This window comes from Neodiprion lecontei, chromosome 7, assembly GCF_021901455.1.
Source record: "Neodiprion lecontei isolate iyNeoLeco1 chromosome 7, iyNeoLeco1.1, whole genome shotgun sequence".
In the NCBI taxonomy this organism is placed as follows: Eukaryota; Metazoa; Arthropoda; class Insecta; order Hymenoptera; family Diprionidae; genus Neodiprion; species Neodiprion lecontei.
In genome coordinates, this window is record NC_060266.1 from 4298826 (window position 1) to 4323922 (window position 25097).

Sequence of the window (25097 nt, forward strand, 5' to 3'; positions counted from 1 at the left end):
GGAAGTCAACTTCCAATAGTACCGAAAAAAACCGGAAAAAAAAAAAAAATTGTAAAAAAATAAACCCGACACATATTTTGAATTATTTCTTTCCCCCTAGATCCGTACCTAATACAGTACCTACCAAAATTACCAATCATTTTTGTCGAACGCAGACCGGCTGTTCTATTAATACAATCTATAGTTAAAACTCCTCTTGCATATACATATATACGTAGATGCTGACCGAAGAAACTGCCAAGATGCGGAGGAGCCGGAGCATGCTCATAGTTAGAAACTAGAAACGGAGTAGGTACAGAGGTGACGGTGCAAGGGATGTTAGAGGATGCGGAAGCGACAGAGCCACCTGCAAACTTGGGGAAAAGCGAACTACAGTTGTGGACTAAAAGTTATGATGCATGTATGCGGCGACACGAGCTCGATTCGTCGGTTGAAGTGAATATCCCCCCCCCCCCCTTCAACCCCTCCATCCCCATCCACCCCCACTTCGTTGGTTCTCCTCTGCGGGACCGAGTTCTGGAATAATCTCTGACGGCGGTGTCGTCGGATCCCCAACGCGCTGGCGCCAACCCCATGAAGGCGCTTGCGTTAAGGGCGTCCATTCGTCGATGGGCGAGCGCGTCCCGACGTGTACGCGGCATTCCGGGCCAGTATCCAACGGGTGTCGTTAGTCGGCAGAGAGCGACCCCCGTCGACCCGTTAGAGGAGGAGGGATGCTGTGTATACATATCAGAGGAGCCGTACCGTCAGCATCGAGTTATCGGGGCGAACAGCGGCAGGTCTTCATCATCGGGAAGTAGGAGCAAAGCTCGGAGCTTGCGGCGGCGGTGAGACTGGCTCGGTTGGCGGCTCTTCGGGTGATGGATTCAAGGCAGGGCATGCCTCGGATCGATTGGCAAACAGCCGGACGCGAAGATAACCTCCCTTAGCGTGGCCCTGCAACGAGAAGTCTGAAGTTGGCTGATACCGTTTGACCGGGGATCGAATACCTCACGAATCACCCCCCAAACATCGGCCGGAGAGTGACACCTGCACCTGCAAAGTGGTTTCGATGAATTTTCCTCAACCATTCGACCTCGCTCGTGGCAAAACCTCACGGCTTCCACTCAACCCCGATAGCACTGTTCCACTTTGTTACACGCGAGGATTATCGTTCCAACGGTGCAGGTGGTGGTCACGACGGCGAATCGCCTTGTCGTAATCATGAAAATCGTTCGGGGTGTTCGAGGGTTGTCCTGGTATCCATGCGGATCAGTTTCGAAGGGTGATCCAACGTGCTCCAAGGATTAGCCCCAAAAGCGATACCGAGGAAGGTTGCGAATGACTCGTAAATCATCCAATGACCTCTTACTTCTTCGGTGTTTCGAGTGACGTTCTTCGCCTCTTCTCCTCCCTTCCTCACCGTTCAACACTCTCGAGATGCTCAAACCTTGCACTTGCTGACAATAAGACCGATCCGGGTTCTCTTACCGATCTCTCGAGATGATCGTGTCCGAGTTGAGATGATTCTGTCGGAGTTGGAGGAGAACTAAGACATGCCAATTGAATGTTTTCGCGAGTGACGTAACCGACCGCGTTTCGATCATCTTGCCTCGAGTAGCAAGTGACTGTAATGGTTCGTGGTGTGAAGTTACACGGTTCGATTAAAACGTGCAGTGCGGATCCGATGCAGGTCGCTTTGGTTAACCGTAGAAACATTGCCGCATAGGGAAACCCTCGTGCGAGTGTCCGAATTGACAAACAGTCACGAAAGCACCCCTTGACCCAGTTAAAGCCGAGAGCCTCTTTTGAGGTGGTCCTGTAACAACCGAGAACACTGCGATTCGCACCAGTCGATGTATATGATGAATTCTCATACGAGATTGATAGTCGCCATTGGCATGTTGTGCGCTAGTGTGTTCGACGACGCGTTATCCTTCGTCCTCGAAGGTACATCGACCAGCTACGCTCAGTTCCGAAAGTGGAACGCCGGTCTGAACGGCACCCTGGAGTTCGAGTTCAAGACGGATCAGGGAAGCGGACTCCTTCTCTACACCGACGACGGTGGAACCTACGACTTCTTCGAGATAAAGCTCGTCGAAAGCGCGCTCAGACTGAGATACAACCTCGGTGGTGGTGCGCAGATCGTGACCGTTGGTCGGGACCTGGGCGATGGTCACTGGCACAAGGTCCAGGTGACCCGTGACAACGAGAATACAACCCTTACCGTTGATGGGACCAGTGCGACGTCCACGTCTCGCGGCAAGGAGTTCGAGTTTGGAAAGCTCAACGGCAACTCCGACGTCTATGTCGGCGGAATGCCCAGCTGGTACAACAGCAAACTCACCCTACTGGCGCTTCCCAGTGTCATTTTTGAACCAAGGTTCAACGGGATTATACGGAACCTCGTTTACGCCGATGGCGAGACGATCATGTCCAGGAGGCAGGAGATGAAGAGTCGGGACCCCAAGGTAAGAGCTTTTTCCTCGTACGCGACCTCGGCGATTTTGAAAGCTTCGCTTGCATACTCTCAAGGAACGTACCTTGTATCTTTCGAAAAGAAAATACCGTGGCGAACGGGAACTTTATTGTTAAAATGTGACAAATAACGTTGACCAGGTGCGATACCGGCTGACGCGATTTTCAACCAATGTATTCCGCTCGTGCATCTCTCATGATTTTTACGGAAACTCTTTTAAATGTTTAAGCGAGATTCTGAGAAATGCATGGGAAAATGTACGTGTCGCCGGATTTCTAGCGTCGATTGTTATTCTCGCTTAGACGAACCGGAGCTATTCGAAATAGCCGAAATGCTAGCCGGTAAAAATGTGGAACACCCGGAATCAGACGCAGCGGTAACCATTCGTAGTTTAGTCTTACAGGGTCTGAAGCTTTTCTCGCAGCTTATGATTTCAGGGACGTTGCCGGTTTACCCGTCACCCGAAAATTAATGGCCGTATCAAAGCTGCGTTGTTTGAATAGCTGAAGCTATTCTCTGAAACTTGAAAGATCGCTAAGCTTTGGTTTAGTTCCGTAACGTGTAAAACACTCTTCCTGAAAGTCACGATGAAACAAAAAGGCCGAGAGAAGAGCTGACAAAAAATAGGCATGGGTAAAAGATACGTATCTGTACTTAAACTCCCGATGATTCGACTGGGATCATGGATTTAAGAATCTACTGGCTATAAATTCTCAACCAAAAGTTAGTCTCATCAACAATATTGACAAGACTTGAATTCAAATAATAATAATGCCCAGCAGTTATCTATAAATTGTCTAAACAAAACATTGTTGAACAAATTCTCAGGGAATGTTCTTTTTCTGTCTTGTGAAATGAATTGGTTGATTTTTTCTGAATACACATGAATGCTTAAAGAATTTTCTCATTGTTGTGAAATTTCTGTTTTCGAAAATTTGTAAAGGCTGTATTTACGAAACTATTCGTTCAATGCCCTGGAAACTTTTCAATTGTAATGTACAACGTTTTTACGAAAAAGTCTCCAAAATTGACGATTTTTCCTTCGTTTCTGAAACTTTTAAATTTTCGAAACATATATTTCAAAATTATGAAAAATTGTTTTTTAAAATCATGTGTATTCAGAAAAATCAACGAATTCGTTTCACATGACTTTGACATGTTTATTGCTAACTTTTGGGCATTATTGTTATTCGGATTTTATTTTCTTATCGCCTTTATTGTGGCTGATTTTTTCCAATTTTAATCATATCATAAAGTATTCAATATTGTTGACGACTCTCTTTTGGTTGAGAATATACGAGTATAGCAAGTAAATCCTTAAAGGTTCGTGAGATGAAACCTCAGAGGTGATTAAACTATCGAATCCTTATTACACTGAGAGAAATTTTTTAAAGTTGGTCAAAACTCACTTGACACTTGACTCATTAGTTGGATAGTATATGGGTACAATTATCTATGTCGATTATGTTATGGAACGTGGAGAACATTATGGAAAGAGGGGAAGAGATTTTCCATTGACAGTTAATTCTGAATATCGACGTGTGGTGGAGAGTTGAAAATTGTCGGAATAACGTTGAAGCTTCGTAATACTTCCTCGAAACTAATTAAAACTTTCAAGAATAGGTATTTTCCGGTTACGAATTTCCATGTCACCATCAAATATAATCGAAAGGTGAGAATGAGGAACCTTTAGTGATTCGATTAAATATTAATATTTGGAGATTGCACGAATTCTCGAAACTTCGTTTGACTTTGAGTAAAATTGATTACTTAGTTCTGGTATTAGCCTTGTCATATTTCATCGTGACAAAATTACCACCCTTGTATAATAATGTATGGTTAAAGTTTTACGCAATTTCAAATTTCAAAAATTAATCGTACAATCAAATTCCGACAAACAATTCAGTCGAATACGTAAAATTGGCGCCGAACTGCCTAATTCGATATTCATTTTTACAAAGATATAACGAACGTTGTTCAGTTGCCTGATTGACGAACTAATTCAACAAACGAAACGCAGCACCGGAAATAATTTCGCTTTTTCAATAATGCCTCGAGCAGCACATGACGCAAAACGAGAGTAACCAAAAATCAATCATTCGCTATTCGTCAAACAAAACTGACAGAGAACTCCGCCGTTTCTTTTAGTCTTAAAATATTTCTAAGAATAGCTACCGTTGGCTCGTTGGCTTTAAACCTTAGAAAATATTCTCACATCAAAGACGAAGGTCGTATTCCAAATCGTTTCTCGTTTCCGCCCGTTAATTTGAATTCGGTTAACAAAGTGGCCATTTAAATAACAAAATTAAATTTAAATAAAAAAATTACCCGCCGAGTATTTTATCATGTAGATTCTCAGCTTCAGCTAAAAGCCTCGGTACATCAAAACCCGAAACATCCACCCTTACAGACAAAAATTTCAGGCAACGTCGCAAAGATTAAAGTAATCAGTTCAGATAAGCGATCAACGAGTTAATGAACGTTCTCATTTATCATACGCTTATCGTACAGTCAACTAGAATTCTTATCATTATAAATAGCTCGGAATATTTCCAATCGTAGGTTTAAAAAAAAAATAAATAAAACTTCTCCAACGCAGAGAAAAGCTCGTATACCTAAAAAAATAGAAATAAAATTATTTTTTTTGACAACCAATTTCACGTAGCTATACGATAAACGCTTTTAGGGGAACAAAGTCTGGGTTTTTTTTTTTTTATTTAACACTCCAAATTTTCCCTCATCCCATTTTCCCAAAAATTAATCCCTGTATTCGATTAGAATTGAACACAACAAAAAAAGGAAAAAAAAAAATCCATGATGGTAGAAAATTTCCGGGGGTAGAAAAATCGATGGTACTTTGTTTTTTTTGTTTTTCTCTTGTTCTCGACGGATTGTTTATCAAAACCGCCCGTGCCAATTCGCCTACGTCGGATTAAATAATTGCCAAAATTGGCGAAAGTGCGATGAGAAAAAAAATTAATAAAAATAAATAAATAAAAAAAAAAAAAAAAAACTACACACACACTTTAGCGAACAACTGATTTTCCACCGTGCGCAGTCATGCGAATTGCAGTTGGCTATTTTGGCGACAAGGGTCCTGACGCCCTTTCCTGCCCCTATTGTTTCTAACTGAGTTAACCTGTTTGGTAGACAGGACCGAGTTTCAGTTTCTTCGAATCCGAGGGTTTCCAACGGTTTTGTTTGCTCTTTCTTGAAATCTCTTCTTTGCCCAGAAATCAGTACAAAAGTTGCGTCGCTCAGTCGTAGGTAAAAACAAAGACGGAAAAAAAAAAAAAAAACAAATTTTGACAAAATAGGGGGAAAATGTATCTACTATCGTACCCGCAATTTCCGGGCTTCGTCGAGCAATCGATAAGCGATAGCGGTTTGAAAATTTTGATACCTGTTAATTTTTGACGCTGTAAAGAAAAAAAAATATAAAAATTTCACGCAAAATAAAAAGTGATCCGGAGTTAAAGCGAGAGGGAAAAGAGGATTCTCGTTGTGGGGTTTATTCGAAGGACGGAATCATTTTTGCGGTTGGATTGTTGGTAATGGGACAATTTCGTTGAATAATGGATCTGTCCAAGAGTCTTTATAAAAAAATCGGTTCGTAAAACGGTCGTCGAGTCACGAAGTGTGTGACAATTAAACTTGTCACTCAGGGATGAAGGATTGTACTCGATGTTGAAAGCTGGAAAAATCGAGCTCAGGTATCGCGAATCGGAGGATCGAACTTCCGAGTATGTATTTTCGAGGCAAGCCCCGAAAGCGGGAAGTTACGCAGAGCCTCAGCGGTTCGAACGTTTGTGGCAACTCCTTCTTGCTCGTTTATTCGGATCTCGTGTCGAAGCCAGAAAGCTACGTTGAAGCTATAATTTTCCAACCTTATCCCCGCGCATGATCTTGCTCTTAGCGAACGAAATTTATTTCTTTTTACTATCGCTTCGACACGAAATAATATTTTATACCAACCTGACAAGCTTCTGCCGCATATTATAAAAAAGAACGGCTATAAAGGGATGGATGGATGGAAACAAACCTATTGACCGAAGACTTCTGGCTATTATTGCCAAGTTTTGACCTAATGCAGTTTATACATATATGGGGCATTCCATGCCAAATCAATTTGGGTCTGACAACTTTTAAATTCTCTGATTAAGCTCGCTTTTTTTTTTCTACGATTGTTTCGACTCTTCGAACGCATTCAGAGTGCTTTTGTAAGTATCGAAAAGAATCGAACTATCTGCAGTTTTTATTATATCGAATCATATCGATTGACGCAATTTAAAAATCCGAATTCATTCTCAAAAATCCTGTGTCGCATAATACCGAAATCTTTTAACATCGACGTACTTTTACCTGTCGAACTTGGGACCTAAAAGCGACACAGTTTTATTTATGATCTAGAAAAAAACGTGATCACCCAAATCGAAGATGAGGAAATTAAACAGTGCTGCAAATATGCGTCAAGCTTTTATTATTAAGCAGCCTGATAAAAACCGATTTTCATTCTTGATTCCAAACCAGTTTTCAATCCCACCGTGATAACGGATCGAACGTAACCGGTGTTCGTTATATCCATTGAATACATAGAAACGTATTTGTCATTCTACGCTGACGGTGTCTGTAATCGAGTATAAATCGTGGCCATTACACTTTGCTCTTTTCTCAGCATGAATCGGCGGGAAAAAAGGGGGCGGTGGGGGTGGAGGTGGGGGTGGGGGTGTATTATACTTACAAAAGTCTGCACGCCGCATTTGTCGAAATACCTGGACGAGTGACATATAGATATAGACCGCACGCTGGGTTCAGACGACAGTAAAAGTAGAGAGAGAGAGAGGGGGGGGGGGGGGGGAGAGAAAATTGGAGAATGAAGTAATAAAAATAAACACGGCACGGTATGACCGCGAGGAAAATATTGCGTGGCTTCGCCGAGAATTGACTTTATCGAGCGAGTATTCGTGACCTCAGTGACGTTCACGTTTCACGTCAACTACACATATACATATGCATTATAAGCACGGGGTTATAAGATCGGTTATTTCGTACGTCGTAATAGTTTTGTGCATTGCCTTTATTAAGGATTACGGAACGGACTTGGTGTACGCGGAGATATGTTCGATGATAAATAGTTGGCACAAAATTTGCATTCCCCTTAAGAATTTTCTCTTTTCCTAGGCTAAATATACGGCAAGTTATAACGACATGCACACCGATACGATGCGTATAAATGTCGCCCAACGTTATTATTACCTGCGTGCAGCTGATCGAAATACCACCAGATTTTATTCTTTTTCCGCACGTTACAACCTCTCGCTTTGCACGAAACTCGGAACAGTTTTTAGGATCTAGCGGGTCTACGATCCTGGTTAATACGATGTGATAATATCGTACCTCAAAAAAAAGTTAAAGCTGAATCGCGTGGATTAGGTTGGACTTTTTTAGCATTGAATTACCTTGAAATTAGGAGAGAGAAATATATTTTTACGTTATGGAAAATACAGTTTCTGAAAATTGATTGAGAATAAACGTCCCTTTTAAAGACACTTCAAATGTTTATAAATAACAGAGCAGTTGAATAAAATATCTGAAAGTATTCAAGCTACTGTTTCACAGTTGGGACGATTTGCGAAAAAATATTAAACGTAATCAGAAATCGTGAGGGTTCGGTTCGCATGGAACGTACCATATATTATACAGAAACGTTGCGATATTGGTGAAATTTTTCAACCCCCAAGTCGTGGGATTTATCCAATTCACATTGTACATAAACTCGAAGCTCATTCTATCGATTTTAAAGTACGGATTTTATAATACTGTTAATTTATAACAATAGCAATTGATCTAGTTACTGCAACAAATGAAATGTTTCTCAGTGTGTTAGAATTAGGCTAATTTGAATATTTCCGTTGTGTCCCGTCCGTACTCAGGCACTGTTTACGTTCGCTTCGACCTGATTGTACCGGCTCGTAAACATACGAGTAGCGTAGTATCAGTTAGTCAGTTGTCGAGTGTAGATCGCGGTGTGAATACCTTTAACTTCATCATATTTCTCGTTCGAATAAGTGTGTGAAAATAAAGAAAGCTCTATTTGCATCCGTCGATAGTTAAGCCGTGCTTATCAATAATAACTGTCGGCATCAACACTCCGTGTAATTAATCGTTGGAATCGGAATGGGGTTCGTTACGACACTTTCGTAAAAGGTCGTATCGGATCAATTAAAACGTACAAGACTTCCGAATGCTGGAATATCGGCGTCGCGAAGCTTTCGTCGAGACGAAACGCAACTCGACGAACTTGAGACGATGCAAACGCAAAAGGTGAGTACCTTGTACCTTGTGTACCGATGTAAGGAGAACTTATAGTTGTCAGAAGTCAATAAGCGGAACAACGTAGGCAGTAAATATTCCTCAAAGCAGAACAGAGTTCGAGAGGTTCGTAGAATTTAGGGGATCGATTTGACAATATACAGTGCAAATTATTAACCCTTTGAAGCACAACTCACGTATGTTATTGCTGAAGTTATAGAAGAGCGTAACGTCAAAGTAACATCGATTCAGGGCGCTGAATTAATTTTCGAAAAGTTATATCGTCCTTCGATAATTTTAGTTTATATTCGTATCACGATTTCCTAGATCAAAAATAGAAATTGAATGGAACGCGATGTATGGTTGGACGAAGTTTGGCGTCATTGAGCTTTCAAGAACTTTGACATTTCCAATCGTACGAAGAGATCGAAGGAATTTGAATCGTGTCGGTATCTCGCATCGGCGATTAAAACGGCCGAATTTTTTTTGTGAATACGATAAAACGCACACCTGACGAAATGAGAATTAAACATTTCTATACGTCGTATTTTTCTACTTTCATAACTGTTAAAAATCTATTACAATGCATACGGCATATCCAATTTGAATGCTGATTTTTTAAATTGTTTCCACAGTTCTAAAATACACTTACGATTTTTTTTCACATTTTTTTTTTCCCGTCGCCTTTTGAGTTATTATTTCCCACGATAAGTGTTCTAAAAAAAAAATTATGAAAAAAGAAAACGAGAGTGTGTTTTTAAAACTGAAGAAACCATTTTAATACTTAGAAAATAGAAAAAACGATTGATGACATAAAAGAAATGATGCAAAAAAAAAAAAAGATCCTACTCTGAAAACTTGAACCTTGCCTGAAAACGTTTCATTTCGGAAGCCAAATGAATTTTTTATTTTTTTTCTACTGTTTCATAAAAATCAATTTGAGTGTTTTTGAGATAGGTTTAAGAAATCATGTAGTAAAGACGAGTGATTCCAAAGATTAGGAAAAAATTCTCGGAATCTTTTCAGGGATCGTACTAACGTGGGAAAAATCTTTGTTGAAATTAAAAAGCGTCATCGACAATCGTTTACTGAGACGGTGTGGAATGCCCCATATATACACATACACGTTATATACGATATCGTATATCGTTGAAATGGATGATCGACTTTTTGGTTTTGTCGAGAACCGATTTAACTTTGTAAAATGGCACTTCAGTTTCTCAAGGCAAACAAGATATCTGATAGCTTCAATCGGGGAAGCGAACTGCCTGGAAAAAACTTGCAAGGCGCACAGCTTTCGCATAGAAACTGCAGATCTAAAATAATCCATGGCACAATACGCGGTGAAAAGGAAATAAATAAAGATAAAAAAGGATTTTGCCCAAGTGTCTTGTTTTAAACAAGTCAATGCGTGTATATATGTATAATTGTTGATATCGATTGAAGTGTATAAATAATGATTAATTAACGTGACGTTTTTGGTGTAGCAAAAAAAAAAAAAATGTATATATATATAAAAAATACGACTAATTAATACACGTGAGAAATCGACTTGGGAATTATTCGTGTCGTTTGGAAGCCGGAAATTTTATTCGTCTCTCAATTTCTCAATCTCAAATTTTCACAAAAAATCAAAGCTTATATTACAGTTATGGATGGCTGCTCTTCCGAAGCGACAGATCACTGAGAGAATATCTTATCGAAATAGTTCGATCATTTCGAACGAGTGTAATAATAAAAATTCACGTGATTATCCAAACGTTCTCTTATTTTTTTTTTTTTTTCTAAGGAAACGAAATTCGGCAAACTTTTTTCATCACAATTTGAAAAGAGAAAACATTTGGAGAAAGATTTTTGAACAGTATTTCTGACTTTGCAGAAGATTGTATTTTTTTAAAAGGGGCGGTATTTTTGTTTTTTTTGTTTTTTTTTCCCTTCTTGTCCGCAAACACAGAGAGAAAGTGAAGTTGTATCGTTCTTTGACATGCATTTTATGGTAAATTATACCGTGTATATAAGGTGGAATTCCATGCGAACCTAACGAAATGAAAAATGGCAAGGGTCAGACGTTGGTTAGGTTAGTAAAGGAATTCACCGTACATATGGTAGAATGTTTGAAGCGAATAAGAAAATCTTGGAAAGTTTATATTCGGTGTACGAAAGAGAATCCCTGGTATTCCCAGTGCACTTGATTTTTTTTTTTTTGTTTTTTTATTTTTTTTTTTTTTTTTGTTTTTTCAAGTTATATTTGAGCATGTACTATACACACATACACGATACGGGATTCCCCGTGCAGTCTGAAACTTCACCCTACTCAATCATCGGACGCAAAGGCCCATTTTTAAAAAGCCGGGGCCGTGGATAAGAAACAAAATATATAGATAGAGAAAATAAAATCACGCACATAAATTCACGAAGAAGAATAAAGAGACTGTATAAAGAAGTAGAAGTAGAAGAAGAAGAAGAAGAAGAAGAAGAAACTGTCGGCATCCGAGGGGCTGTAGAAAAGATAGAGAGAGAGAGAGAGAGAGAGAGAAGGAGAGGAGAGGAGAGTGCGCGTGGAAGTCACGCGAAAGATCAATATTGGTGTCGTTATCCGGTGGGACCAAGCGATTCGTGGCTGCAGACACGCTAAGCGTCTGTAAAAATGTTGGTGTTCACGAACACGCGGATAGAGAGAGAGAGAGAGAGAGAGAGAGAGAGAGAGAGAGAGAGAGAGAGAGGCGATAACGGCACTTGTTATCTTTCGATGAAAGAAACCGTCTCCGGCATTTTCTCTCCTCTCGAGGAACCGGATGAACCTCAAAGGTGGCGGCGCTCGAATCTTCGAGGTTGGAATTGTGGAAGCTGCTCGTCGACCTTATGATAACGAGCTCTTTTGAAGAGAAGGAATTGACGCAGTCCCGCGGTTTCGACAACGTACAAACCCCCCCAATACGGAAATCTGCAAGACCTTTATCTTTGATCGGGTTTGGTATTTTACCGATCCACCGTGACGGGGGAAAAAAAAAAACGAGGGAGAAAACGGAGATGAGACGATTTTTATCCCTGATATGAAATCTTTCGTTGCGGAGAAAGTACAAATAATCCTGGAAGGATTCGTCGATTTAATTCGGATCTAAGGTGAAAAAATTCAGTACTCAATCATTTTTTCCGACGTCTCGGCATCGGGGAACGATTTATTCTGAACATTTTTTTTTTTTTTTCTAGTACTTCAAGTTTTTTTTTTTTTTTTTTTTTTTAAAAAAAAGCAATTTAGAGAAAAAGACTAGCATCGTCATTTATAGACAATTTCACCGAGGAACGAGGTTCGAGATCTTTTCTAATCGTCAAACAGACATCGTCGTAAAAAATCTCCGTCAGAAATCGCGGCGAAATTCACGTTGTTTCATCGGCGAATTTCGAATAATTCGTATCATCGCGACGATATGACAAAGCAACGGGGATTATAAATACCTCGTGCAATCACATGCGGCAGACGTTTTTCACCGTTGTTCAATCGCATTCTGTTCGTTAACGCATCGCTTAATCTCCCGCTGCATTGACTGACTGACTGACTGACTGACTGACTAGACTGTGTGCCCATATCTCGAGTTCAATTGTACTCGACAGCCCTTTTTGTTCCTGTCACGTGATCGCTGATCCGTATACCGAGTGCAGCGAACGGGGTCTTCTATTCAAAATCAGTAACGTTTTCGAGTGATTTATGGTATCCAGAAACCACGTTGTAGAAATCCTCTGATACCGCAGCTGATACAAACGTGCTGTTTCAGTCGCGATATTTTGACGAAATCCGAACGTTTTGAGTCTCGTGATTTTTTATCTCCTCAATTTATAATCGTATAATCAGTTTTGATCATATTAATCCAGGGTAAAAAAAAACATGAAATAAAACATGAAACATATAATAAAATTCCAATAATGTTGAACAATTTTTCTCAACAAGTGTACTCATTCATGTTTGAATCGTAGAAATTTTTCTCATCGGTTTCACCTCGTCTTTCATGTATGCAGCGGGTAAAGTTCAGTTCATAAGCGTTATAATTTCAAGATCAAAGTGCACGGTTACTTTCACCATTCAACGTTTTTACATCGTTATCATAGTCATCCGTAGAATTCTCGACGCTTCTTAAAGTGCCTCAAAAGTTGCCGACAAGTACGTACCTACGTGCGAAAGTAACGCCAAGAGAATCGAGTATAGGTCTACCTATAAAAGTTACAGAAGTATCAAAGTCAAGGTGGCAGTTTTCAATTGCAGGATGCGTACTTCTGTGTCTGCATAAGCCGTGCGAAATTTACAAAAACCGAATTCTCTCATCTCTCATCGAAACATATTATGTGCTAAAAAAATAAGTGAGTGAATTTCAGCAAATGCTAATACAAGAATCAATTGTAAAATACGATTCTGGTTCGTCTTATTATAAATTATCTAAATCGAGTTTTGTTTGTACATGTTTTTCATTGGAATCACTTGATGTGCTCATTTTTTAACAATCATATTTTTATTCTCGTTTCACCAAAAAATCGAATTTCGATAACGAACGGACGAAATTCTGTTGAAAAGACAAAAATCGAATGGTGAAAAAGACAACTTTTCGGTATTTTCATCCCGCAAATCGCTGCGTAATTGTTTTTGTATTTTGTTTTATTGTTTTTTTTTTTTTTGTGCTCTTTATTACTCAAACCCTCCTAGTAACCTAGACAACGAGATTACACGAGGATTATAAGACTCGACCCTCATTAGCGTGTCTCTCTCTATCATAAAAGGTATCGCCAACGCCAACGGGTAAAAGATTTCACGAAGGTTGCCATGACGACCGTGTGAACCACGCGAAATCCTATGAAATGCTCCAAAAAGTCCACGGCGAAAATTTCCAAAACATGCAGCGGTCATAAATATTATCTTGCAAACATCGGGCCGTACTCTGACCGTCGGAGTATAATTTGACTAATTAATTAACATCCCAGACAACACCGAAGAGCTGATAAAAAGCAACCAAAAATAAAACGTCGCTTTTTTAGAATTTTTTTAACCTCGTAGCAATACCGGGTGTTTCCAAGAAAATTACGCAACGTGTTGGGTTGCCGACCACTCAGGGAAACAAATATCGGTAAGACAGATCCACCGATTTATCGGTATGTAGCGCGTTTAAGCTCGCTGTGAATTAAATCTGCCCGTGTAACTTAAGTTGACGCATTCGGTGATCGCGTTACGGAGTCACGTTCGAGTGATTATATCGTCAGCTGATAGCAACAACGTCGCATCTCAGAATTTGGTTCAGCAATACTTCACCTCGGATTTTAGTTGAAAAAAAACAAAAAACCTGCTCAAACCTGAATAGCGTTTTAAAAATTCTGAGATAAGATGTCGTTACTGTCAGACGTGACTCGACTAAAGTAATTATGACTCGGTAAATTACTGTTTTACCGATATTTGTTCCCCTCGGACATAGGCAACCCAATATACCGCGGCATTTGCTTGTAAAAATCCCGAATCTTTCATTTTTGGCTAAATATATTATACCGTACGATAAAAAAAAGTGTTATTTTGATTTCAGTGTACAGGATATCCGTGCGTAGAGAGCATCAGCAGTAAACGAAAACCTCCGAGGGTAAGTGTCAGAAGTTTTCACATATAGATTTTTTCCAAGTTTGCCAAATTTCTTTTTCCCCCTCAGATTAAGGGAACGCCGGGTTTATCATGTACTGATTAATTTCCTTTTGGCACGAGACTGCTGCAGATTCTGTCCTCTCAGGTGATTCTAGTTTTTGAAAAAAGTGTCTGGCCCCGCGAACCGCGAGTGTTTATAGTACTAATTAGGCGAAAAGGTCGGTGCCGCAGGGAAATTAGTTCGCAAGAGACTAACCAGAGTCCAGTGTTACACCCACACACAAACACACCCAGAAACGTAACTGTAGTATTGAAGAGGCTGAATAGTAAATAGAATTACCGCCAGCATTAGATGGCCGAAACCAATGGTCGATGGATTTGTGGTTTTGTCTGAATAGGTAATTCTTCAACACTTCAACTGTTCGGTAATCGTGAGAAGGGTTCGTGAAAATTCGAATTGAAAACCACTCGTCTTACGGAGCGTAATTATTGTGAGTTTATATTTCTGGCTGACGAAAAAAATTTTTCAGAATTTCACCGAGGTGTCCCTTAAATCTTGAAGAGGTTGTTTGGCTGAAAAATAACACTTTTTACTAATTTTAATGCAAAATAATTGCACTTTGAGTAGTTATCAATTCGCTGTAAAATACTGGAATTTCAAATAAGAGCGTAGATAATGATGTTTTGTTTTGTGTCGTTTCAAGATTGTTAAAAGTTTGTCATATGCGGGTAATTTCACTTTACGACGGCTGGTTTCATTCAGAAGACAATAATATTTTACAAGATTAGCGAAACAGAGCTTATTTATATTTCTGTAGTGAAATTTAATATTTTCATTCGTTTATTAGAATTGGTATCGGTGCAATGTTGTAAAATTAGATATTCAACGGTGCCAGCATGAAAAAAGGAACGTTGTTTAAGTGAAATTGTATAAAAATAGTATCTTGTAAAAAAACGAGGAATCCTAAAGTCAAATCGAACAAATTCGCTAGATTTTAAACGATTTTCAAATGAGTTCAAGCGAAGCACCGAAATCTGAATCTTTGTTTATAATTCCACTATTTTCAATGGTCGTATGTTGAAAAAAAATATTTGGAGCTTACGAATATGTATAATAATTTGATAAATATCCAATGTACGATTATATCTCGTAAATTTTTCTCCAACGAACCTCTTTAAAAGAGTTTTTACGCCTAGTTTCCAGTGTCTGCTTCACGTCTCATTGAGGTAATTAAATCAAATCAATCGATGGTCTAAGATTGAGGTGCTTTGGCTTCTTAAGACGCTGGCGCGACTCGATCTAAGGATTCAAATTTGCGTTCGTTCTCCACATTAACGATTTTTCTCATTCGTTCCTTCGCTATAAATACCAAAAAAAGCAACTGTTAAAGTATAGATTTTTATAAAATGAAATATTTCGTTTCATCATTCATCCGGATATCACGTTTTAAAATTATTTCGTAATAGTGTCTCGAATATCAAGGCGAATACGACATTTCATATTTCAGAGAATTTCTCTCCTTTCTCTCTCTCTCCGGTAACTGCCTGAAAATATGCGAAAGTTGCGGATATTCTGAGAGAAATATTATATCTATAGAAAATATTTCGAACGCGGCGTTGAATAAATTCTTGAATACAGTTCGAGCTTTACTTGACAAGAAATCTGTGATTTTAACGCCGCCGTAACCTGGCACGAAAAAGTGATGGATTCGTTCGATTTAATTGACAATGAAAAAGTATTTTTCCTTTTCGTTGCCATTCGTTAATAACGTTTTTGCATTTCGGATACGGAAATGTGGAATATATATTTTCTTTTATCTCTCTTCAAAATCTCCGATAACCAAAAACATTTTTTATTTATTTTGTTTATCTTTCTCATTTTCTTTCAATAAATTTTACGAATAATCGTTTCAGTTTACGAATGAAAGAATTGTCGTGAAGCAGTAAAAAGCCTTTTTTTTTCCTTGGTAAAACTTTTTGGCCACTAAGATTTTGATGCAATAAATTTGCGATTTTCACGTTCACGAAAAATTGGTAAAAATTTTGGTAAAATTTCGTGTTCAACCGCAGACTCGGGGGATTGGTAGGAACAGCTGGTACCGAGGCTGCAGCCAATTATTTGTTTCTCATTAAGGCAACTTTGTAATCGATCCGAAAGCCCAGCTTTTGCGAATTTCAACTGCTGCTGCAGGAATTAATTAGTAAAATTTCAAACACACCGTTACCGCTAAATTTTCAACTTTTCACGATAAAACTCTCGTTTAGTTTTAATCGAATTTCCTATTCGAGCGTAAAAAAAAAAATGACGTTTGAAATTTTTTTTTTCTACTCGAAGGTGAAAATATTTCCGAAAGATTGGTGAAATTTCATGCATGGCATGTGGATTCTAACTCAGTCGGATCGTTTATTGTTGTCGTCGTACTTTTTATTATTATTATTATTATTATTATTATAACATCGCATGCATAGAAATTAAAAATAAATAAAAAATCGTTAACGACCCTGCTGGGCGTTACCTTTTAATTAAATCGCAAGTATGAATAAACAAAAGCAGCTCAGTCATCCATTCGTCGTTGGCTGCTGGCGAGTTGGAAGCGGAAAGATAGAAAAATGTCCTGAAATGTCGCGAACGCAAATAAAAACACATTTCTCTCGTCCGAGAATTAATGAAGACTTTTATTCTAGGTAATTTTAAGAATGATTGATATATGCTGTATACATTCAACGCTGTGCGATTTGATTTTTCGTTCACGCTATTATCACGGGAATTATTTTTTCCTATTTTTACGTCTAGTTTCTACTTTTTTGAAAAGTAGTACCGTCAGTGAAATTTTTCAAGATCAATGTAACTCTGTATTGACATAAAATATACTGCAAAATGTATGAATGAAACGATTCATTTAATTCTGGAACATTGGCTAAAGGCGGTAAAAACGTTCTCGGTACTGAGAAAAATTTAGGGGTAACGGTTAGAAAACTAATTTTCATTTTCTACCTAGAAGTATATTTTGTCGATCGCGGTAAAAAATGAAAATAGTTAAGGACCGAGCGGTAACCGGAAATAAAAATTTCTCTCAGTGAGTGTTTATTCACGTTTGAAATATTTAAAATTATAAAAAATAAAAAGAATAAAAAAATTGATTTAACAAACGATTCAAAATTTACCCTACAATTTTACAGAAACCGCTCATTTATCTCGGATCCACAATTTTTAATTACGCGTCTAATCTTACGAGTCGAATATACGAAACGGGTCGAAGATCGAAGGATTCGGAATTACCAAGTCCCTCAATTTACGGAGAGAGAGAATAAGAGTAGAAGTAAATATATATATATATATACACACACACACACACAGAGCGTAACCGTGTAATCTTTATTGTTTTTTGGGGAGATCAGAAAAGCGGAAAAGGGAGAACGGCTGAGAGAATAAGGTATCTTCTTCTATTCGTAATCTTAGATGAAGAAAATAGGATCCTCCGAGTTGGAAGGCGATATATATCCCCGCAGCTGAACGTCTACCGGTGATATGAATCACTGGACCGTGGATAAGTGAGCTTTATGAATCCGGGAATATTCATCCTGGCGATTTCGGAAGGGCTGGGCCGATAATATACATAGCTATATATATATATATTTGTAGTCTATGAGTATGGATCTATATCCCCGATTAAAAGTCTCGAGAGTATATATCTTGAAATTAGGAAAGGGATTGCTCTGTTTAACGGAAACCGCGGAAGGGAATGAAAAACTGAAAGGCCAAGGCTCGCTCATTTATTTCCTCCTTCGATATTATACAGTCATACCTATATTATTAGGGATGTATATACATATATATATATATATGTATGCGTACCTCTAGATATCACTGCCGGTAACTTTTTTTTCCCTTGAAATTTTTTTCACCGATTTATATTCGCCCGGCGTATATATGAGAGACGATGAGAATTCTTCAATTGACGCCAAGTGATCTTGAAGAGTTAATTGAAGTTTCAATTTATTTTCTTTATTTATATTATATATACGTAGATAAAAATCTTTAATATTTTTACCGTGTTCTAATAAATATCGAGAATTCAAGTTTTACTTGACTGTGAAAAAAGTTGGTGTACGATGTACAGAGTATTAGGTTTTTGAAAACATGCTCGAATGTATCGAAAAATAATTGTAAGCATTGAATCGAAGAATTTTTCGGACAAAAATTGTTGGATATGAAAGTGGACGTCGAACGAGCATTCCAGTTTTTGGGTCCGGGGACTCTGCTGGGCCCATTGAAGCCCAACTTTTATTCTTCAAACGGAACCTCTCATTTTTTATTGCTATTTCTTATTTTTCATTGAAAAGTCAGTAAGCTTTACTCTTAGTCATTTTTTTTCGGTTTTCGTCTTCGAACAGGCCCAAAACGTTATTCCGAAGTTCACTCGCGAAAAGAGTGAAGATTCGTCAATCTTTGCGAAGAATTTAAAAATGAGAACGAGTTCTACGATGAACGGAATTGTTCGACATTGAAAATTGCTTAGGCGCTCGTTTGCATTGTTTATTAAGAATTGCTAAGCGTTTAAGAACCGCCGGCATTAGCGTTACTTGATGTTCACCGTGGGGAGGTTCTTAAACGCTTAACAATATTAAAAAAAAAAAAACAATAAAAAAACAAGTGCCTAAACACTTTTCAATGTCCAACAATTCTGTTCGTCGTAGAACTCGTTCTCATTTTTTAATTCTTCGCAAAGATCGACGTATCGTCACTCTTTTCGCGCGAAAACTTCGAATAACCTTTTGGGCCTGTTCGAAGAGGTAGATACTGAAAAAAATAAAAATGGACAGATATAAAAACATAAGAAAATATTCACACACACACACAAGACAAAGTAAAGTAAATGTACAAAGTGAACCTTGTTTGATATTGTTTTACTCGTGTTTCTTTTTTCCTTTTGTATTTTCTTTCATTAAACCGCAATCTCCCAGACGAGAAGGAACTCGTTCATTTTCAAACGTTCACCGGTGTGGATTTCTTGAAGCAGTTTTTTCTCATCCGGCTTGCATACTCGAGGTGAATTTCAGCCTTGAGCTTCCACCGCGAGTGCGAAAATCCGAGAGCATTACACACCCTCCAAAGCTAAGATATGCCATGCCGAGGCATGCCTGACGTACCTCAAAGCCACGACGTCAGGCCATTACCATTCGGCCTCTCGACCCGTGCACCGTGGCACTATCAAAATGCCATTGACATACCGCCTGAACCAGTCGAGCAAACTACCAGCGAAAATTTCTGCGAATATATATTTAGCGATTATGCGCCATTCGGTCGCAGCTGCGATCGTCGGTTGATATACGTGACGGAACAATTTTTTAATCGTAAATTTCGATCGCTTTTACATCCCGTAATTGAATTTTTCTCACACCGAGAGAAATTTTTATTTCCGGTTACCGCTGAGTGCTTAGTTTTTTCAACGATACCTGTTTTACTCAATTTTTCTAGTTGCTGTAACAAATGAAATTTTTCTCACAATCAGTGTAATCGTTCAGGAGAGTTCTTATGCAAATAATATCGTAGTGTTGAAAAGATTTCAAGTCCAATGATGAATTTTTTATTTTCATCTGTCGTCTGATGTAAAAAATATTTAATTCCGACACCGCTCTGTATTTGATTAGAAAAACTCTTCGTGTACCCCAAAATCTGCAGGTCAAATCGGTCATTTTTGTGATCGCGATTTCTAATCGAAATTAATCGAAGTTATTTAACAGTCTGTGAACGAATGAATAAATCTTGAACAATTATGCAAGCAATTGTTGACCTACCTGAACAATTTCTCACTGATTTTTGGTATTCTTTTGAAAAATCTGAGCACAATATACGTGATATATATTTCTTTAGCTTTTTGTTTTTCTTCCCCGGAGTCAGAAGAAGATCCACGATTTCTCATATCCCCGCATTTTGAATTGGTTATTTTTTTGCGGCATTTAAATAAAAGAGCACCCCGGTATATAATTCATGTATGTATGTATATGTATCATTTACCCATGAATAATTCATTACGAGTAATAAGATCCATCGTATAAGGTTGAAATTCGTAGAAATTGCGGATAGGAACGTAGAACTCATGCAAATTATTGAATCTCCGCATAATAGGCTCCGTGTTATTCCATCCCCTATTTTAGCCTGCAAGAAAGCAATTCTTTACACCCCGTGTCGAATAGGAAGAAATAAAATGAGAGACGAGTCAATTTTTTGTTTTTATTTTCAATTGGTTTTACCCTTTTTTCTATTTATTTTACCTCTGCGCAGGAAAAGCTGTAAAATGGGAAAAAGAACGAACAAAAATGTCGAAATAAAAAATAAAAAATCCGGAACTCTGAGGTATTATTATAAAATGGAGGAATAAGTTTGAATTTTTTTTTTTTTTTTTTCCTTACCCACCGTTTGGAAATTCTAAGGTACTTGTTTCGGAGTTTTGATCTTTTAAGTTATTCCATCACACGAATCACACGAATTACGATCGTTTATGGAACTCGAATTGTTACGCGTTACAGTTGAAAATCGTGATATTGAAAGTAGGACGTGATGTAAATTAGTCGTGAAGTTATTTATACGGTTTTATTAACTTCGATCTATTATCGGCTTAATTACACAACGATTTTGGGAAGGCCATTTGTTATTACACGTCCATGCGACTTTCGCCCCCAAGAGAATTCCGAGCACTTAACGAGCGTCCGATGGTTACATTATGGCTACATACGGTACTTTCAATTACCCACAAAATTGTGTTAACTTGGCGTGCAAGCTAAAGTGTAATATTATAATCCCAAAATTGACGCCACAGAAGATTAATTCAATAATCCTGGATACATTTTGTTTTTAATTACTATCCTTTTAGAGATAAAATCCTTGAGATAAAATCGAACCTAATACAAGAAAACAAAAATAGTTTTACCCTTTGAGTCACACGTCATTGTGCCGAGTTAACTTTTATAACAAGATCGTGAAACCCAAAAGGTGACCCCAAAATCCCTTGGACAAAGTTTTTTCACCGGATTCAATCGAATTTGAAATTTTCTTCGACCATATCGGATCCGCCGTCTTCAATTTTCAAAATCCCATTTCAGTTTCGCAATCAGCGAGCCAAAAACTCATAACCTATTTAAAACCTGTGTACACGTGGAGGAGCAACTTTCTTGGAAATGAATTATTCCTTCAATTTTTACGATTTTTTTCTATCAATTTATTTCTAACAACAATAAATTACATTATATCGAAATGATTACTCTCGAGTATTGAAAACATTTTAGTATACTATCAGAAATAGCGAAAAACTGCAACGAAATATGTTTTCAAACTTCTCTAAATATACAAAAAATGTATATGAAATACGTGGTAACTGAAAATGTCGACACAGATTTTTGGCTATGAGTTTGAAACGGGTGAAAATACGTTGAAAAATTTTCGTTCAAGTGTAAACGTACCACTGAGAAAAATTTCATTTGCTACAGTAACTAGAAAAATTGAGTAAAGCAGGTATCGTTAAAAAAACTGTTTATATATTGTTGGAATTACGAAAAACGAGGTACGCGTAAACATTTTGCGCTATCGTCGATCCTTTTTTGGTTATTGCAACGCAAAATCAGCTTCTGAGGTTTATTCTACTTTTTTAGTTGAACAAGGCTTTACCGTCAATTTATTCTTGCACGAGCATTAAATTTTCGCAACGGTTGCAAGAAAATCTAGCAGCAGTGATCGTAATGAGAAAGAATAGTAACGGATACTAGACTTTCCGGTAACGGCTAGAAAACTGATCATCATTTTCTACCCGGAACTGTATTTTTCGATCGTGGTAAAAAATGAAAATAGTCAAGAACCGAGCGGTAATCGGAAATAAAAATGTCTCTCATTGTCAGTGTACGAAAATTTTTTTCTCCGTAGAAATACGAGAATTCCCAAATCATACGTACGTAGTAAGAGTTGTAAAAATTTCCTCCCGCATGCAGGAATACCAAGGAAAAAGAAGAAAAAGAAAAAACCAAAAAGAAGCATGCGAAATAAATCACCCGAGGTGAAGTTATCTCGACTAGCGGGTACCGCATGTAAAAAACAACGGGAAATAAAAGAGAGGAGAAGGAAAAAAAACGTGATTGGTCGAATCCACGAATAGGTCGAGTTGAACCAGCAAGACAGAGAGAGAGAGAGAGAGAGAGAGAGAGAGAGACCCATATGCAAACTACACGACTTTAAATATAGGAACGCTCGAAGTATCGAGCGCGCAAAAGCTTTAGCTTATTGTCAGAATGCCGATGTGTTGGACATTGTAACGACGATGCGACGTTTCGGTTCGACAGGGTTGACCTGACGCTGAGGAAAGCTTCGAGGCGAGACGATTGCTGGGAGGAAAAAACGAGGGAGAGACCGGATCAATTTTGTCCGACGTTATTACGGACAAATCAGAATTTAGTACAGGATCGAACAGCCTTGCGAGTCTGTTAACGATCGGCACTTTCTATGACCGTTCTAAATTTACTATCTAGACTCTAGTCGTTCTTGACCAACCCGAACTGCAATTCTTTATATATTCGGATCTCGAACTAAATGTAAAATGACGGCTTCGCACGTCGATTAGGTTTCTTGGAATTTAAACCTTAAAGCACGGTTGTTCGTGTGATAGTTTAATAAAATTATACACATAATGAAAGCAGCATCCTTAATGATCAAGACAAAAACCACGCGGGGAAGAGACGAAAAAAAAAACACATATCACGAGAAGAATTCGTAGAAAATGAAATTACACAAAAAATTTATTCACCGTACACACAATTTCACTTTTTCTTACACAGATTTCGATCTTGTAACGTGAAAAACTGCATATACATATTTTTTTTTCGATACATCGATTTTCATTTTCATCGTGAATTGCGATTTTTTTTTTTTTTTTAGTTTTTTCCATTTCGGATTCTTATCGCGAAATTGCAATTTTTATTATCTGCCTCGACGATATCCTGGGTGACCTGAGCGTTGGCTTAACCCGAGACCGTCCGGAGAAATCCCAATTACGGTGAAGGACGACGTCGATCAGCTCCTCATCTCCGCGCTGCTGCGTCTCTTCGTATTCGCATCGCCGCAGGCGTTCGACTCTCATGCGACATCCGGCATAAATCAATTGAAAACAGAATCTCCTTCGTTTTCCTGTCTATAACGCGTTTCAAACTACACTGAGAGAAATTTTTAGTTACGGTTACCGCTCGGTCCTTGAATATTTTCATTTTTTACCACGATCGACAAAATATACTTCCAGGTAGAAAATGAAAATTAGTTTTCTAGCCGTTACCGGAAACTCTGGTATCCGTTACTATTCTTTCTCGTTACGATCACTGTTGCTAGATTTTCTTGCAACCGTTGCGAAAATTTAATGCTCGTGCAAGAATAAATTGACGTTAAAACCTTGTTTAACTAAAAAAGTAGAGTAAACCTCGGAAACTGATTTTGCGTTGCAATTACCAAAAAAGGATCGACGATAGCGCAAAATGTTTACGCGTACCTCGTTTTTCGTAATTCCAACAATATTCAATCAGTTTTTTTAACGATACCTGTTTTACCGAATTTTTCTAGTTACTGTAACAAATGAAATTCTTCTCAATGTGCCGTTATATCAACAACAATTTTGACGTAGAAAAAACCGTGCTCTTTATCCACTTTAATTTGTTTAGAAAATGTTTTAACTTTTTCAGCGTAATTTTAAGTAGCTTGGGTGGTTCTTTTTTTTTTTCTTACATGCCCCTTGAAAAGATAGTTTTTATACTCAAACAAAGCCTCTTAAAACCAAAATTAGGTAGCAAAATTTTAAAAGATGAAATTTTTCAAACACTCTGACTGAAATATCTCGAAAAGTATAGAAATTAGGAATCTGTTCTTGGTTTCATTTTGTAGATAATCGAATGTATTTCTAAAAAAAATGTTGTCACTACTATGTGACGTTATTTGTATCAGCTTAGAACACGAGTGAGATAAAAATTTACAAAGTAACAAACATCTTCATTCATTCATTCGATCCACTCAACTTTAAACATTCGTATCGAACACAAGATGAACATTTAGGTGTATAGTAGTCTTGACCGTTTTTTTCATAGAAAATTTGACTATCTACAAAATGAAATCAAGAACAGCTTCCCAATTTGTATAGTTCTCGAAATATTTCGATTACAGTGTTTGAAAAATTCAAACCGGACGAGTCACCATATAAAATTTTACCACCGAGTTTCGGTTTCACGCGGCACTGTTTGAGGCTAAAAACTAACTTTTCGAAGGGCTACGTGAGAAGAGAAACAAAAAAAAGTTTCAAAAACGACCAATAAATTTTTCTGTATTTTTGACAAATTTTTTTTTATGTTTGTCCTCTTTTATTGTCCAACTTTCTTGTTTCACTGTTCTTTCTTTTTTTTTTTTTTTTTTAACCTCGCCTCTCCGCCGAATCGTCGCACACGAAAGCAATGCGTGTGTGGGGAAGGTGGTGAAAGTTTCGACACGTAGAAATTCGTTCACATCGACAATTTCCTCGCAAATCAAATAAACAAAGTTTTACAATATCACGTGCCGGGGTGTAAGATTTTTTAGAAAATAAAAAAAAAAACAAAAAAAAGAAAATGAAGAGACGTTACAACGATTCGGACTGATCGAGAAAAATGATATTTGCAGTAATTTGAAGAGAGAAATTATCACCTACAACAAAATTA

The 25097-nt window shown here is 37.9% G+C and overlaps 1 protein-coding gene across 5 annotated transcripts in view; it reads left to right on the top strand.

Moving 5' to 3' along the window:
• The first annotated feature begins 588 nt into the window (after positions 1 to 588).
• Positions 589 to 25097, top strand: part of LOC107224304 (neurexin-1) — a 90363-nt gene continuing 65854 nt past the window's right edge. For 3 of the 5 annotated variants that reach the window (XM_046744952.1, XM_046744955.1, XM_046744954.1), the window contains exons 1-2: positions 590 to 2450; positions 14329 to 14382. In XM_046744952.1, coding sequence (XP_046600908.1) covers positions 1836 to 2450; positions 14329 to 14382 — 669 coding nt within the window. In that variant the 5' untranslated portion in view covers positions 590 to 1835. Of the gene's footprint in view, positions 2451 to 14328; positions 14383 to 25097 lie in introns of all 5 variants that reach the window. The other 2 variants (XM_046744951.1, XM_046744953.1) reach the window with 2 other exon arrangements.